Source organism: Hemiscyllium ocellatum, chromosome 19 (genome assembly GCF_020745735.1).
Source record: "Hemiscyllium ocellatum isolate sHemOce1 chromosome 19, sHemOce1.pat.X.cur, whole genome shotgun sequence".
Taxonomy (NCBI): Eukaryota; Metazoa; Chordata; class Chondrichthyes; order Orectolobiformes; family Hemiscylliidae; genus Hemiscyllium; species Hemiscyllium ocellatum.
The window spans coordinates 32,488,512-32,506,502 of NC_083419.1; the positions used below are offsets into that span (position 1 = coordinate 32,488,512).

General features: G+C 42.1%; 1 protein-coding gene across 1 annotated transcript in view; it reads left to right on the top strand.

The window, feature by feature from the left end:
* Nucleotides 1-17,991, top strand: part of LOC132825055 (transcription factor EC-like) — a 146,785-nt gene that overhangs the window by 28,964 nt on the left and 99,830 nt on the right. The window contains exon 2 of the mRNA XM_060840061.1: nt 7,477-7,713. Coding sequence (XP_060696044.1) covers nt 7,510-7,713 — 204 coding nt within the window. The 5' untranslated portion in view covers nt 7,477-7,509. The remainder of the gene's footprint in view (nt 1-7,476; nt 7,714-17,991) is intronic.

Consider the following 17,991-nt stretch of genomic DNA (forward strand, 5'->3'; position numbering starts at 1 on the left):
GGAAGATGAGGTGCTCTTCCTCCAGCCGTCGTGTTGCTATGGTCTGGCGATGGAGGAGTCCAAGGACCTGCATGTCCTTGGTGGAGTGGGAGGGGGAGTTGAAGTGTTGGGCCACGGGGTGGTTGGGTTGGTTGGTCCTGGTCTCCCAGAGGTGTTCTCTGAAACGTTCTGTAAGTAGGCGGCCTGTCTCCCCAATATAAAGGAGGCCACATCGGGTGCAGCGGATGCAGTAAATGATATATGTGGAGGTGCAGCTGAATTTGTGGTGGATGTGGAAGGATCCCTTGGAGCCTTGGAGGGAAATAAGAGGGGAGGTGTGGGCGCAAGCTTTGCATTTCTTGCGGTTGCAGGGGAAGGTGCCGGGAGTGGAGGTTGGTTTGGTGGGGGGTGTGGACCTGATGAGGGAGTCATGGAGGGAGTGGTCTTTTCGGAACGCTGATAGGGGAGGGGAGGGAAATATAACCCTGGTGGTGGGGTCCGTTTGGAGGTGGCGGAAATGACGACGGATGATACGATATATATGGAGGTTGGTGGGATGGTAGGTGAGGACCAATGGAGTTCCGTCCTGGTGGCGATTGGAGGGAGGGGGCTCAAGGGCGGTGGAGCGAGAAGTGGAGGAGATGCGGTGGAGAGCATCGTCGATCATGTCTGGGGGGAAATTGTGGTCTTTGAAGAAGGAGGCCACCTGGATTGTATGGTATTGGAACTGGTCCTCCTCAGAGCAGATGTGGCGGAGACGAAGGAATTGGGAATATGGGATGGCGTTTTTACAGGAAGCAGGGTGGGAGGAGGTGTAGTCTAGGTAGCTGTGGGAGTTGGTCAGTTTATAGTAAATAAGTGGCAAGTAGCATTTGCACCACACAAATGCCAGGCTATGATAATTTCCAGTAACAAACAATCTAACCATCACCTTTGGCATTCTATGTGGTTACCATCACTGAATTCCACACTATCATCATTAACCAGGAACTCACCTGGACTCACCACATAAACACAGTGGCTACAAGAGCATGTCAAAGGTTAGGAATACAGCGGTGAGTAACTCATCTCCAGATTCCCCAAAGCCTGTCCACCAACTATAAGGCACAATAACCAACATTCTTCAGAAGTATCTTAATTATCTGCAACGTTCTTGCAATATTCTGAAGTCATGAGCTCTGCTATACAAAAGTCATGTTTAAATATTTCATTTTTAAAAGGTTAAAATTGTTTTGAAAAATCACAAAACACCAAAGATCTTTAATTTGCTTCCAGGATGCGGAGTTCTTACAATTGGTATTGCCTTTTCACAAAATGAGGTTTTATCTAGTTTGTCTCGTCTTCAATTCATTAATGTTAAGAATTGGTGAACTGCTTGGATCAGTCAGTCTCCTTTCAGAGGTAATTCAGCTGAAATATTCTTCCCTCAACTAAGCTGGTTGAAAATAACTCATGAACGCTCATCTGAAGCCATCTGCTGGACACAATGAAAAGGACAGCCTAAGGATTCTGTGATTTCTTATTGAAGCATTGCAATGTGGAATAACATCCATTGGGAATCACAGTATTTGCTGTAGCCATCTGTATAGTCACTGCAGTGTCTAGGACATGGACATATGATCTGCCATGTTTCTTGTCTCCTGAACAAACTGCTTTGTCAATGTTATGTCCTTGTTAAGCAAAAGCTACCTTCAAATTACCATCAACAAGTGAAGGTATCCTGATGGGATTATGTTAAAACCTCTGCACCATAATTCCAGCTTTGTTTTTCTGCTTGATAGCTTGCTCAGCTAGCCCTTTCCATCTGGAAGCCAGTTATTAACCCTGAACCACATCTTAGACACCACTAATATGTTTGCTTTAACTCAGGCATTAAAAGAATGAAAGGTGAAGTCTGAGCACTGATTTTAAAAAAATTGCAATCTGTCCTCTTATACTGCATTTATACAGAATCTACCATGATCTCAGAACATCACAATACACTTTAAGCCAGTGCATTATGTTTGCATTGCAGTCACTATTGTTGCAAAAAACATGAAAGCTAAATAGCACACAGCAAGTTTACACCAATAGCAATGGGATAACAATTGGATAATTTTCTTATTGATATTCATTTAGGGGAAAAATATATTATCTGAGACATAGTCGATGATTCCTCCCAGTTCTTCTTTGCAATAAGGACATGGGATCTTTTACATGCACCTAACTTTGTTTGAATGTCTCATCTGAAAGACAACATGCCTAACATGCAACATTCACTAAATGCTGCATAGGAACATCTGCCATGATTGGCTGTAGCATTCTGCAGGAAGCTGATATAGCCTCTGTATGAAGTACAATCTCCTTTTATAAATGCTTAGGTAGCTCAATGTGGGTCTGTTGATCCTGACGAGCATAAGGCAATTTTTTTCAGCTCCTTACAGTCCCATATGATGTTGAATGAAACCTTCTTTCTCTTTGATGCAAGTTCCTATTCCTTCTTTCCGTGCAGCTACGCCTAAGAGGAAGGGATTGGTTTGCTCATTTGGTTGGACAGCTGAATGAGTGTTGCCAACAGCATAGGTTAAATTCCTATACCAACTGAGGTTACCATGAGGTTCTCTTCTTCTCAACTTCTCCCCTCGCCTGAGGTGTGGCGACCCTTGGATGAAACCACCACTCATCATCTCCCTGGCAGCCCTATGGTATGGAAGGACTACAGCAAATTTCCTTCTTTACTAAGTGGCCAATATTGTTCTCAATCTTCAGGAAAACAAATACTGCACTGAACAAGGGAATGCCATATTAGCAGGTTCAGCAAACCAATTCCTTAAAACACTGCTTCAGCTCTGCAGATAAATACCAACAACCTCAGCACACAAAGCTTAATAACTCAAATAGCATTAGACATTTCTGCTCTGTGCCACCCAGTCACTTCTCTAAAATTAATGAGAATGACAATGCCCCAGTGATGTCACAGGACACTAACTTACATGGTTTTTGTACTTTCAAGTGAGAAGTTTGACTGTCTAAACCAATCAAAATGGCAGCATCTGGATGGCAAGCTGGTAAGTCCCACATGCCCATTTTCCCTCTCCCAATCCTGATTCAATATAGAATTGAAAAATCAGCCACATGGTTCTATAAATATTAGATTGTCTTTCCTGAGATCTGAAAGATTACGTTAAAACGAGGTGATATTTGCAATTCATTAGCCTTGCACAAGGAACAACTGAGACAGCATTATTCTTCAGATAAGTAAATGCAGCTACTTTCTTTTGATTTTAAACAAACCCAAATTCTTTCAATGAGAGGAAATCTTTGTCTGAGACATTTATCTTTTTATCCAAATGTTATTCCAATTCTGTAGAAGCAGGAGAGTATGATGGTCTTTATATTTGGTAGAAGCAAGCCCAGGAAATTGATTCTTTTTAATTCAAGCGCTATGCATAACTCATATCAGATTATTTTCTTACATAAATTTCATTACCTACCGCTGCATGGGCAAATCTGCTGTAGTTATTGTGTTGGGGAGAATTGAATTTGCAAAATAGTGACGATCTGCCTATTAAGTTTGCACAGAGAGTCAGAAAGAAATAATTAGTGTTGAAAAGAGCAAATCTATGGGTGTGTGGAGTTTAAAAGGGTATTTGAATGTGCTGAGCTGATGAAAGATTTCTCTGTCTCTAAAGAAAAATACTGCGTAGTTTTTTTCACCACTGCATGATCAAAATCAGACTAGAAATTAGTTCATGCTTGTTGAAGCTACATAGTCTCATGCAGAGAGCTATCTTTGGGAATGTTTTAATGAGCAGAGAAGGTCACCAGCACGTGACACAGTTTTCCAGTGTTCGTCAGGAATAATGCAAATTTCCTGTACAATCAGTTTAACAGCAGTGAGTAGGCTTTTGCCACACAGCGGTACAGCATTAAGTGTTTGCATCTGGCCTGAAGGGCTTGTGTCGCTTACTGTGACAGAGTTCTTTTCAGACTGTGTCTACCCATTTAATGTTTGGAAGCTACCACAGTGGGTACACTGAGGGTTCATGCTGAGTGAAAAATGATACAGGACAATGTGCTCAATTTCTTTCAATCTGAATAGACAACAAGTACAATGAGGAGACAGTCAGTCAAACAAGATCTTTGAGAGCATTTTTCTCATCACCGTGGGGCGGCACGGTGGCACAGTGGTTAGCACTGCTGCCTCACAGCGCCTGTAGACCCGGGTTCAATTCCCGACTCAGGCGACTGACTGTGTGGAGTTTGCACGTTCTCCCCGTGTCTGCGTGGGTTTCCTCCGGGTGCTCCGGTTTCCTCCCACAGTCCAAAGATGTGCGGGTCAGGTGAATTGACCATGCTAAATTGCCCGTAGTGTTAGGTGGGGGGTAAATGTGGGGGTATGGGTGGGTTGCGCTTCGGCGGGTCGGTGTGGACTTGTTGGGCCGAAGGGCCTGTTTCCACACTGTAATCTAATCTAATCTAATCTAAAAAAAAACACTTTACTTGTGCTAAGAGAGCCAATGCATTGAGAATATTTTCAAGGTGAAACAGAGAAATTTAAACACTGTAAAAATGACAAAGGGCTCCCCACAGGTGGTACAAAGAGCTCACATGAGTGAAGAAGAACCTGGCATCATTAGGAGGGAATGGAAAATAGCAGCCAATCCTGAAGACGGCACTGCCAGAGGTCTGTTGGCATTCTGTGTCATTATTTACTGATTGACCTGCATCATATTTCATCATGAGGCCGAGATGGGGGTCAGCTTGTGAGCCAATGCATGGTGGATGAAGCAGTGAAGCCTCGGGCAGAGGCACAGTTCCAGCGGCTGTCAATAAATATCCTGGAATCTGGACCAGGAGGTGTTGAGAGAGAGAAGCTGGTGGGGATGGGGATTTGAGAGTGTGGAAGGATGTTATTCACAGCAATTGCCCTAGTCCTTGGGCATGATCTGCTGACTTTAGAAAGTGCCCATCCTTGACATAGCAGCACAACCAAAAAAAGTCCGAATGGCCAGGAGTTTGGAGGAATGCTGTGAAGGATTGGCAGCTGAAAGGACCTACGCTGCAGACACCGCCGGGGAGGGGAAGCTCTGCTTCATCAATGGCCGTGTGCCCAGGTGCTTCCTTCCATATCTCATGGCCATCTGACACCCCGAACTGCATCGACACGAGGGCTGAGACAAAACAAAACTGCAGGTGCTGGAATCCAACATAGACAAGCAGGAGGCTGGAAGAACCCAGCAAGCCAAGTAACATCTGGAGGCGGAGAAGTTGACGTTTCAGCTGTAACCCTTCACATGGGCCGGCAGACATTTTGCCTTGACAGAAAATCTTTCCGAAATGAAAATTACACTTATCAGAGGACCGACCCTCAACCGGCAGCATAAACATTGTATTTCGCCACAAGGCATTACTTGCAGCTAGGGATGGCTGGATTAATTCAGAAGAAACCATCTACACAGTAAACCCTGAGGTTCTGACAGTGTCGGCAGCAATAATCGATATTTGGTTGCAAAATTAGCCTTGCCCAGGTCCTGAATAAGTATACACTGAGAGACATTGTTAATGCAGATGAAACCAAACTATTTACTTTCTTTTATCAGATCACATTTAATGTATAAAGGTGGAAAGTGAAGCAAGGAACATGACATTGTTATAATCTGTGCCAACATGATTGGCCTCTTCTTGCGATAGGAAAGTCCAAGAAGTGATGTTGCTTTGTGAATGTCAGGATCCCACTCAGGGTGAGGCTAACAAAACTATATAGATGATGGCCAGTAGTTTTGAGGCATAGATAAGGAAAGTGAACAAAACACATGAAATGGAAGAAAACTAGGCTTGTTGTCATTTCAGACAATAGCCCCACTCACCCAGACAATGCTGGACTGAAAAGTACCAAAGTGATGCTCTTGTCTCCCAACACCATGATAAAGCTCCAATCAAGAGACAGGGGTGATTAGAAACTGGAAATCCATCTATCAATAGGAACCGATCTCTCAGGTCATTGGGACAATCAATAAGAGTCAGAAGCATAACCAGAGGTATGGAAGACAGTAATGAAAGCCACAATAATCTGTGTTTAAAAAGAGTTTGACTGCGCAAGACACCAAAACTGAGGCGAAGCAAGGTGAGGCTAACCAGCCCAAGGACCAGGCTCTTTTCACTTACCTGCAAGATGCTGTCATGGAAATTTACCCTGAGGTGGATGACACTGTTCACTGCCCAATGGAACTGACAGATGAGGCAAAAGTAACTGTAATATGTTCTTCAACTCAGGAGGCTAATGACCTTGAAGAATTTAACAAAAGACTGCCGTTCTCCTGTTTCCCTACCTGAAACCATGAAAGCCACCAAGATCGGCAGCATTTTGAACTGCCACACAAGAAGACAGAGAAAAAAAAATTGTATTATCGATATGGTGACTGTATCACATATTTGAGGACAGCACATTAAGCAGAAAAAGATAACAGTGCTTTTACAAAGCTAACTCTCACCATTTTTCAATGTCTTTTATTGTGCAAGGTCAGGTCAATGTAAGGTATGAACAAATCACAAATGTAGACATTTTACTCGTATTTACTGTGATTTCATTATCATTTTTGTCACAAAGAGTATGCTTTCAGATAAGACTGTTTGCACGGAGGCCTCCTTGGCTATCCCAAAGCTCCCCTTAAATGTATTTGTGGGTGGTGTCCCCTGCAATTCGACTTAATACAATTTTACTATGTTCTTCCAGTGCAGTTAATCCTCTGAACTATGACAAGTACCTGCGATTGTGGGAAGATTGAAAGAACGGCAGCTGTAAAGACAAACTACCCTGTTGCCCATCTATTAATATAACCCGAAGGGCTATTGGGTCTGAAGATGGCATCCAGCATCTGATAAAAAAATGTTTACACACTTTGCCTTCTTGCTGCTTACCTACGCTCAGGTGATCAGATCACACAGAAATTGACTGCAGGGCTTACAGCTCAATATTTATTGGCAAGCAATTGCTTTCTCACTTTCCATTATCAGAATATTATGAGATGAGAAGCATCACTAGGTTCCTGCTCATCACTTTGCTGATAGTTGTTTACAAGCATCTCGTGCCCATTCAGGTTCAACCTCAGAAATACCTGAGAAATGCAAAGTGGGCATCATGGGTCACCACTGTGTTGTTTTCTCAGGGTTGGTACAAATATGAATTGATGAGTAGAAGAACATTAGGATAGCATTAAGAAACTGATACATCCATTTTTTCTTTGACAAATGAGACATAACAGATTGATTGATTATTGTTAAAAATTGAATGAAATCTGATTTCCATGTCTTTTTTTCTGCAAACATGTTAGTAATTTTACTTCAAAATAATATTATCTTTACGTTCACCTCACATTGATAACATTGTCAGTCCTTGGAATGCAGCCTCGTTGAATTAATTGAACCTCCTATTAATTACTGTTAAGATACACGACAATGAACCTTCACTAAAAAAAAAACATATGAAGTGAAATATCTTCTTAATTTTTATTTTAGCTGAAAGGATTCCATAAGCAGAACAAAGTCAAAATGCAGACACGGACTGGATTTTGGTTACAGCTGATGCGAGAACAACTGCAGCAGCAAGAAAGATGGGATAATGCGTATCAGCACCACAATACTTCGCAATATGTTCAACCGCATCTTCCAGTCTTGTCCGCAAGTCATGCATTCCAAAACTTCTTTCCAACAGATACATCAAAACCAGTACAAATACCAAAGAATATTCTAAAGGTAGTACAGTAATCTAATGGAAACTTTTACTTGATTCTTGACAAATTTTATAAAGTTGTTAACAAACACAGAAATTGCTGGAAAAGTTTATAATTTATGTTATAATTTGTACTGCTTAAATTTTATAATCTGGAAGAATATTATGGATAACAATGTGAATTATATCTAAATTCTTGATTAGAACCTACAAGAAATGTAATTTACTTCAAATAACTCAATCAGCTGTGGACTCAGTCAGTATCCAGAAACATAGTCCAAGCTTTAGAGCGTTAATGAAATTTCGGTCTCCTGTATTGCCTTCTTTTGAAAGTTGAAGAGAATTCTGTGATGCAGAAATAATTTCTATTGTCACGAAAAGCTTTTCAAATGTCTAAAGTTTCTTCTACAATATCATAGATGTGTACCTAGATCTTCTCTTAATCCTATGTTCTTTCTCCATCTGCATTCAGAGTTTTATAGGAAAGTATCTGGAATGGTTGGAGATAAAGACAGCTTCTAACATTTTAAAGGCTGGCGTAGAAAGCTGTTGTTACACATATGAGAATGGTGGGATGTCATGGTTAGAAAATCAGGAAAAGCAATAGAACGGAAACCATTACATACAATGACAAGGTCCATGTGGAAGGAGGTAATTGTGAGTGAGACCTCAAATAATTCAAGAACTTCTGCACTGTATCAGAAAAAAAAAAGATTAATCCAGAAATGAGCACAGTTAATAAAATTTTTCAGATGAATAATAGGGCAGTTAACTCAACCACAGATGCTCTTTGCATGCATATTTTTTCAAACTATATGATTAACTATCACAGATATATATGGTTATCCAGCATCAGGTTTCTGGAATATAAAGTGAAGGAAACTATGTCACAATCATATGAAGCTCTGGTTATACTGCTTCTGGAGTATGACATTCAATTCTGGCAACTCTACCTTTGGAAGGTTTACAGTTCAGATTCATCATAATGGTACCACGGCTAAAATAGTTACATTTTGAGTAGGGTTGCATAAACTTGTATTCCCAAACAGTAACCCTTATCTAATTAAGATATTTAAGGTGATGACAGAATTTATTAGGTCAGGTTGAAATACATTGTTTATTCTCATGGGATTAACTACCAGGGAGTTCCAATTTACAAGGGCAGTAGATGTAGAAAGGGAACTTTGGAAGTAATGGATCTAACATCAGTATAGGGAAACTATTTGAGAAAATCGAGAAGGAGAAAATTAATCTCCACTTAGAGAAGCAAAATTTGATCGGGGTAGTTCTCATGACTTTGTCAGAGGGAGGTCACACTGAACCAATCTAGTGGATTTTTCGACAAGGTGACCGATAAGGGTAGGGCAGTTGTTGTAGTTTATACAGACTTCACAAGGCGTTCGGTAAGTTTCCAAATGAGAAACTGGTAAAGAAAGTAAAACCTCATTGGATCCAAGGTAACTTGGCAAGTTGGATCCAAAGTTGGCTTAGTGATAGGAGACAGAGGGTAGTGTTAGAAAGCTGTTTGCGTGACGAGACCCTAGTCTGCAGTGGCGTTCCACAGGAAACAGTGCTGCTTCAATTATTATTGTGATATCCATAAGTGATGTAGAAGAGGATGTAGGAGGGAAGATAAGTAAGTTTGCGGATGGCACCAAGTTGATGGTTGGCAGTGAGGACGAAGGTGTTAGGATACAAAAAGTCCATAGGATATAGGAGCAGAATTATGCCATTTGATCATTGTTGATGTGTTTTTAAACTCCATTCATCTACTTTCTCTTCACTAATCTTTGATCTCTTTACAAATTAATAACCTATCTATCGATGATACAGACACTCAATAACTTACCCTTCACGTCCTCAGCAGCAAAGTGTTCTATAGATCCATTATGCTCTGGCTGAAGAAATTCAGATACTAGGAGGAGAGGAGCAAAATGGTCAGATGAACAGATCAGTAGCAGATGGAATTTAGCCCTGATAAATGTGAGGTGATATATGTTGGAAGAAGAAACAAAACAAGGGATTGCTCAGTGAATGGTAAGGTACTAAGAGGCTCAGAGAAACATAGGTGCTTGTCCACAGATCACTGAAGGTGGTATGACATGTTAATTGTGTGTTAAGAAGGTATACAGGATGCTTGCTTTTGTCAGTCAGGGCATAGGTTATAAGAGCAGGGAGGTCATGTTGGAGTTGTATTCCATATGGGTGAGACCACAGCTGGAGAACTGTATAGAGTTCTGGTCACCACACTATAGGAAGAATGCGATAGTACTGGAGGGTTGTAAGGGAGGTTTGCCAAGATGCTATCTAGGATGGAGCATTTCAACTACAAAGCAAAGCTGGACAAGCTCAGGTTGTTTTTTTTTGGAGTAGAAAAGGGGGGACCTTATAGAGTTGTATAAGATTATGTGGGCATGGACAGGGTGGATAGAGAGCAGCTGTTTCCCTTAGTCAAAGGATCAAAGTCAAGGGAGCATAATTTTACATTGAAAAGCAGGAAGTTTAGAGGAAACTTGAGAACAAACATTTTCACCCTGACAGTGGTCTGGAATGCACTGCCTGAGAGCATAGTTGAAGTGGGTAACCTCACAATCTTTAAAACCTACTGGAAATGCCATAACATACAAGGCTATGGGCCTAGTGTAGGAAGGGAGGACTAGTGTAGGTATTAGTATGATCTTGACAGTATAAGATAAAACATAGAACTATATAGCACAGTACAGGCCCTTTGGCCCTCAATGTTGTGCTGACCTTTTATCCTACTCTAAGACCAAACTAAAGTACATACCCTTCATTTTACTAACATTCATGCGCCTATTAAAAGTTACTTACATGTCCCTAATGTATCTGACTCTACTACCACTGCTGGCAGTGCATTCCACACATCTACCACTGTCTGTGTAAAGAATTGACCTCTGACATCTCCCCTAAACCTTCCCCCAATTACCTTAAAAGCATGCCTCCTTATCATTGTCATTTCTGCCCGAAGAAAAAGTCTCTGACTATTCACTCTGTCTATGCTTCTCATCATCTTGTACACCTCTATCAAGTCACCTCTCGTCCTTCTTCACTCCAATGAGAAAAAACCCTAGCTCCGTCAACCTTTCCTCATAAGTCCAGGAAGCATCCTTGTAAATCTCCTCTGCACCCTCTCTAAAGCACGGTGGCACAGTGGTTAGCACTGCTGCCTCACAGCGCCTGTAGACCCGGGTTCAATTCCCGACTCAGGCGACTGACTGTGTGGAGTTTGCACGTTCTCCCCGTGTCTGCGTGGGTTTCCTCCGGGTGCTCCGGTTTCCTCCCACAGTCCAAAGATGTGCGGGTCAGGTGAATTGGCCAAGCTAAATTGCCCGTAGTGTTAGGTAAGGGATAAATGTAGGGGTATGGGTGGGTTGCGCTTCGGCGGGTCGGTGTGGACTTGTTGGGCCGAAGGGCCTGTTTCCACACTGTAAGTCTAATCTAATCTAATCTAATCTAATCTAATCCTTTCTAAAATGAACTGAACACAATATTCCAAGTGTGATATAACCAGGACTCTATAAAGCTGCAGCATAACCTCATGTTTCTTAAACTCAATCCCTCTGCTAATGAAAGTAAACACACCATACATCTTTTTGACAACTCTATCAACTTGGGTGGCAACTTTGGGATCTATGGACATGGATCCCAAGATCACTGTGTTCCTCCATGCAGTCAAAACTCCTGCCTTTAACCCTGTATTCTGTATTCAAATTCAACCTTTCAACATGAAGCATTTCACACTTTTCCAAGTTGAACTCCATCTGCCACTTATCAGCTCAGTTCTGCATCCAGTCAATGTCCTCCACACTATCCACCAATCATGTCATCTGCAAACTTACTAACCTACCCTTCCACTTCTTCATTCACGTCATTTTTAAAAATCACAAACGGCAGAGGTCCCAGAACAGATCCCGCGGAACACTACTGGCCACCAAGCTTCAGGCTGAATACTTTCCATCTACTATCTCCTTCTGCCTTCTATGGGCCAGCCATTTCTGTATCCAGACAGCCAAACTTCCCTGTATCCCATGCCTCCTTACTTTCTGAATATGCCTACCATGGGGAACCTTCTCAAATGCCTTCCTAAAATTCGTATACACCACATCCACTGCTCTACCTTCATCAATGTGTTTTGTAACATCCTTAAATAATTCAACAAGGCTTGTGAGGCATGATATGCCTCTTATAAAGCCATGCTGACTATCTCTAATCAAGTTATGCTTTTCCAAGTAATCATAAATCTTCAGAATCTTCTCCAATAATTTGGGCACCACAGATGTAAGACTGACTGGTCTGTAATTCCCAGGATTATCCCTATTCCCTTTCTTGAACAAGGGAATAACATTTGCCACTCTCCAATCATCTGACAGTACTCCAGTTGACAGTGAGGACACAAAGATCATCACCAAAGGCACAGCAATCTCTTCCCTCACTTCCTGTAGTAACCTTGGGTGTACCATGTCTCACCCAGAGGGCTTATCTATCCTTATGTTTTTCAAATTTTCAGCACATCCTCCTTCTTCACATCAACCTATTGAACATATCAGTCTGTTTCACACTGTCCTCAGAAATGTCAAGGTCACTCTCAGTAATAAATACAGAAGTAAAGTTTTCATTCAAGACCTCTGCTACCTTCTCTGACTCCAGGAACAAGTTCCCTCCACTATCCCTGATTGGCCCTACCCTCACTCTGGCCAAACCTTTTGCTTATCTTAAGTGTAGAATGCCTTAGGGTTTTCCTTAATCCTACCCTCTAAAGCCTTTTCATATCCCCTTCTAGCACTCCTAAGTCCATTCTTCAGTTCCTTCCTGGTTACCCTGTAACCCTCTAGACCCTGGTCTGATCCTTCCCTCCTCAACCTTAAATAACCTTCCTTCTTCCTCTTGACTAGATGTTCCACATCCCTTGTCACACAAGGTTCCTACACCCTACCTTGCCTCAGTGGGACAAACCTATCCAGCATTATCAGTAAGTGCTCCCTAAATAATCTCTACATTTTTGTCATGCATTTACCTGCATCTGTTCTCAATTTAGATGCCCCAGATCCTGCCTAATAGCATCGTGATTCCCCCTCCCCCAATAAAATACTTTCCCATACTGTCTGCTCCTATCCCTCTCCATGGGAATAGTAAAGGTCAGTGAGTTGTGATCACTATAACCAAAATGCTCTCCCACCAAGAAATCTGATGCTTAGCCTGGTTTGTTACCAAGCACCAAATCCAATATGGCCTCCCTTCTTGTTGGCCTATCTATATATTTAGTCAGGAATCCTTCCAGGACACACCTGACAAAAACTGTTCCATCCAAACTTTTTGAATTAAGGAAATTCCAATTAATATTAGGGACATTCAAGTCAACCATGACAACAACCCTGTTACTTCTGCACTTTTCCAAAATCTGCCTCCCAAACTGCTCTTCTGTGTCTCTGCTGCTACTGGGGGCTTTGCAGAAAATCCCAATAAAGTGACTGCTCCTTTCCTTTTTCTACCTTCCACCTTACTGACTCTGCAGACAAACCCTCCTTGATGACCTCCCTTTCTGCAGCTGCAATACTATTCCAGATTAGGAATGCCACTCCCCCACCTCCTTTACCTACCCTCCCCCCCACACCCTCCCCCTAGCATTCCTTTTGAAACTTCTAAACTTTGGAACATGCAACAAACATTCCTGCCTCTATGATATCCAAGTCTCCATAATGGCCACAACATCATAGTTCCCAAGCACTGATTCATACTCTAAGTTCATCTCCCTTATTCCTGATACTTCTTGTGTGAAAATAGACACACTTCAACCCATTATACTGACTGCAATTTTACCCTATCAACTGTCTATCCCTCCTCACAGACTCTCTGCATGCTGTATCTGGCTGTCTGCTACCTACTCCATCCTCAGATCTGTAGCTCCGGTTCCCATCCCCCCTGCCAAACTAGATCAAGCATTATTTTAGTTGAGTATTGACTCAATGGGCCAAAGGTGAAAATGTGTTGCTGGAAAAGCGCAGCAGGTCAGGCAGCATCCAAGGAACAGGAGATTTGACGTTTCGGGCATAAGCCCTTCTTCAGGAATGAGGAAAGTGTGTCCAGCAGGCTAAGATAAAAGGTAGGGAGGAGGGACTTGGGGGAGGGGCATTCTATCTCAGGCAACCGAATCAACACACCTATCGCATCTCCAACGCCTCTCCCCCAAGTCCCTCCTCCCACCTTTTATCTTAGCCTGTTGGACACACTTTCCTCATTCCTGAAGAAGGGCTTATGCCCGAAATGTCGAATCTCCTGTTCCTTGGATGCTGCCTGACCTGCTGCGCTTTTCCAGCAACACATTTTCAGCTCTGATTTCCAGCATCTGCAGTCCTCACTTTCTCCTCAATGGGCCAAAGGATCTATTCTGTATTGTATGTTTCTACAAACAACAGGTCATAAAACGCAAAGTTAGAGCCAGATTGTGCAGCAATGCAGAGAATAAATGTTCATGTAAATCATGCTGGCAGTCTGAAATTCGTTACTTAAAAAAGCTGCCAAGGAAAGATCATTTTATTTATTTCAATATCATGATTGATATATTTTTGTTAGATAGAACTATTAAGGGATATGGAACAAAGGAGCACAAATAGAGTTGAAATAAGGATCAATATCTTATAGGGTACAGGACAGGCTTGAAGGGCTGAATAGGGTTGAGAGTGTGGTGCTGGAAAGCACAGCAGGTCAGGCAGTGTCCAAGGAGCAGGAGAATCGACATTTCGGGCATAAGCCCTTCATCAGGAATGAGTAATGCTGCCTGATGTGCTGTGATTTTCAGCACCACACTTACAACTCTAATCTCCAACATTTGCAGTCCTCACTTTCTCCAAGTTGAAGGGCTGAGTAGACAAGCAGGAGGCTGGGAGAACACAGCAAGCCAGGGAATAAAGATAATGAACTTTGAGCATGAATTGTGCTTGGGACTATGATGTTGTGGCTATTACAGAGACTTGGAGTACTGAATGGTCTACTCCTGTTCTTATGCGTTCAAGTAGAAAATGGAGCAGAGAAGATAAAGACTTAATTGAAATTTGAAATATTTCAAGTATTTTGTTGAACAGTGTTCTAATTGTGCCAAGTTTGTAAAGAGTGCTGTAACTTGTTTAACAGCTGCTTTCATAATTGGCTGAATCCACGATTGCAAATTTATAAATTCAATGAAACTATGTTTCACATACTGCAGATATTAGCACAGCAACCCGCAATTTATAGGAATGAGCTGAAGGGATAAATACCTTGTAATACATATTTGATGCACAATATATACTGTTTGTCTCCAAATTTAATTTATGTCTTAGTGTGTTTTGGAGCAACAAAGTATGACTGACAGATGGAGTTAAAGGTTATGCATTTGTTTGCTCTCTCAGGTGTTAGTCCCAATTGAAAACAGCTTGGACAATCTCAATAAATTTCTTACAGAATATTTGTTTTGTCACCAAATTACTTCCAATTCAATGTTAAATATGAACAATTCCTATTGTGAATAGAACATTTCACAGTGGTGAAGGCTAAAACCTTTACGTCTTTGCATTGCCTTGCAAATCACTGAGGTCTCTGAGATGGAATTTCACTGCCTTTAAATATTTTCAGAGGTTGAGACTAAAAGCAGGTCTCAATCTTGCTGCCCATCTGCCCAGTTCCGCCTCTGACCAATCCTGCCTGAATTCAGCAAAAAGGAACAACTCTGAGCCAACAGCATTAAGTAGTCAACTAGTGCCACTTATCTGGCAACTGAGCCAGAAGAGAGTAGGCATTGCCTTGTCAGCAGCCCCACTGCAACAGATGTGTACCACAGCAACAGGTAGTAGAATACAAGGCTGCACCCAGCTGGAGACACCCTCTGAGTAGGTCTGTATTATTGAAAGTGATTCCTAGACACAGTGAAAGGTGAAAATTGTGGATAAGGACTCCCAGCTATGCCACTAGCTGCCCAAGGTGAGATGGTGGAGCACAATGGGTAAGCAGGAGCTTGGGAATTAAAATAAAGAGGCTCTCACTGGCTCTCTGGCCTTCCAGTGAAAGACGGCATCCAGAGACTTGTCAGGATTTGCCTGCAGCATAAAGCCGCTGGTAAGATCACAGCAACACCTAACCTAGCCTCCAAGTTGCCATGACGTTGGCAATTATTGACTACTGGTTCAGAGTTGAATATGTTTCCTTCTCAACTCAGGCAAGATTAGCCAGAGAAGGTGGTTGACTAAATGACCCATTCTCAAAGAAGTTACCCACTTCTTTACTCCAACACTACCTCTATGCAGCTGTAAAACTACAGCCAAACACCTCCAACATAAATCAATGGATTTCGGGGATTATGGAATATGGGAGGATATAGGGCTCAACTTCAAGTACCATTTCTATTTACATTTACATAGAACAAGAAACAAATTGGCTGCCTGTACCATATGTTTAGAAAATATTGTTGTGCAGGCCATGCTGGCAGTCTTGTGAAGAGAAAGCCAGTGCTAGATGCACTGATTCTTGCACTGGAATCATGCAGATGAGTGCAAAGACACATTTTGTGTCATACCTACCTCAAAATGAATGGGTACAGGCACATACCATGAATCATTGCTTCTGTGCTATTCTAATTCAGAATTGCTGGACCACTGATACTATGCACTGAAGGAAAGCCTGCTATCTTATATTGATACTTTTCAACATTATGGTCAGAAAGAAACATTGAAAGAAATGAAACAAAAATTAGTCCATTGCAGCTCTTCATTTACATAAATGATTTAGATGCGAGCATAAGAGGTACAGTTAGTAAGTTTGCAGATGACACCAAAATTGGAATAATAGTCGACAGCTAAGAGGGTTACCTCACATTACAACAGAATCTTGACCAGATGGGCCAATGGGCTGAGAAATGGCAGATGGAGTTTAATTCAGATAAATGTGAGGTGCTGCACTTTGGGAAGGCAAATCTTAGCAGGACTTATACACTTAATGGTAAGGTCCTAGGGAGTGTTGCTGAACAAAGAGACCTTGGATTACAGGGACATAGCTCCTTGAAAGTGAAGTTGCAGGTAGATAGGATAGTGAAGAAGGCGTTTGGTATGCTTTCTTTTATTGGTCAGAGTATTGAGTACAGGAGTTGGGAGGTCATGTTCCGGCTGTACAGGACATTGGTTAGGCCACTGTTAGAATATTGCGTGCACTTCTGGTCTCCTTCCTATCGGAAAGATGTTGTGAAACTTGAAAGGGTTCAGAAAAGATTTACAAGGATGTTGCCAGTGTTAGAGGATTTGAGCTATGGGGAGAGGCTGACCAGGCTGGGGTTGTTTTCTCTGGAGCATCGGAGGCTGAGGGGTGACCTTATAGAGATTTACAAAATTATGAGGGGCATGGATAGGGTAAATAGACAAAGTCTTTTTCCTGGCGTCAGGGAGGCCAGAACTAGAAGGCATAGGTTTAGGGTGAGAGGGGAAAGATATAAAAGAGACCTAAGGGCAACTTTTTCACACAGAGGGTGGTAAGTGTATGGAATGAGCTGCCAGAAGAATTGGTGGAGGCTGGTATAATTGTAACACTTAAGAGGCAAATGAATGGGTATATGAATAGGAAGGGTTTGGAGGGATATGGGCCAGGTGCTGGCAGGTGGGACTAGATTGGGTTGGGATATCTGGTCGGCATGGATGGGTTGGACTGAACAGTTTGTTTCTATGCTGTACATCTCTATGACTCTATGACTTTATGATTTATGAGCTTAAATACCTGGAGAGATTGTAAAGGCACATTTACATTTGGAAGGGTATGGCAGTGGTGAAACAGCGTGGGCAGTGAACAATCAGAATTCCATTTAGACTGGAATTCTGAGGAAGGGTCACTGGATCGGAAATGTTAACTCTGAATTTCTCTCCACAGATGCTGACAGATCTGCTGAGCTTTTCCAGCAACTTCTGTTTTTACTCCATTTAGATTGGATGATTCAATTCTGATAAGAGAAGCCTCGGTCTGATTTACTTCTCACCCCATATCACAGGGAAGTTCGGAGAGGGTTCCTATAGGACGCTTGTCTTTATGCCTTTGAAAGCTCTCAGCGAAGCTCAGACCAACATGGATGCATTTGAGGTCTTCTTAGCATCAGGCCTTTACTGAAGCACCCTCCTTCATTGGAGTGACTTTATGGCATGCTGCAGAGAACTTTAAAAAGAAAATATTGGCCTAACTGGAACTCTAAAGCGTGATGTTCCACCTTAGAGTGCTGGATTGCATAGATTGAGGTGTTGCTTCTGATGTACTGTTGTCAATACTGGTCACCT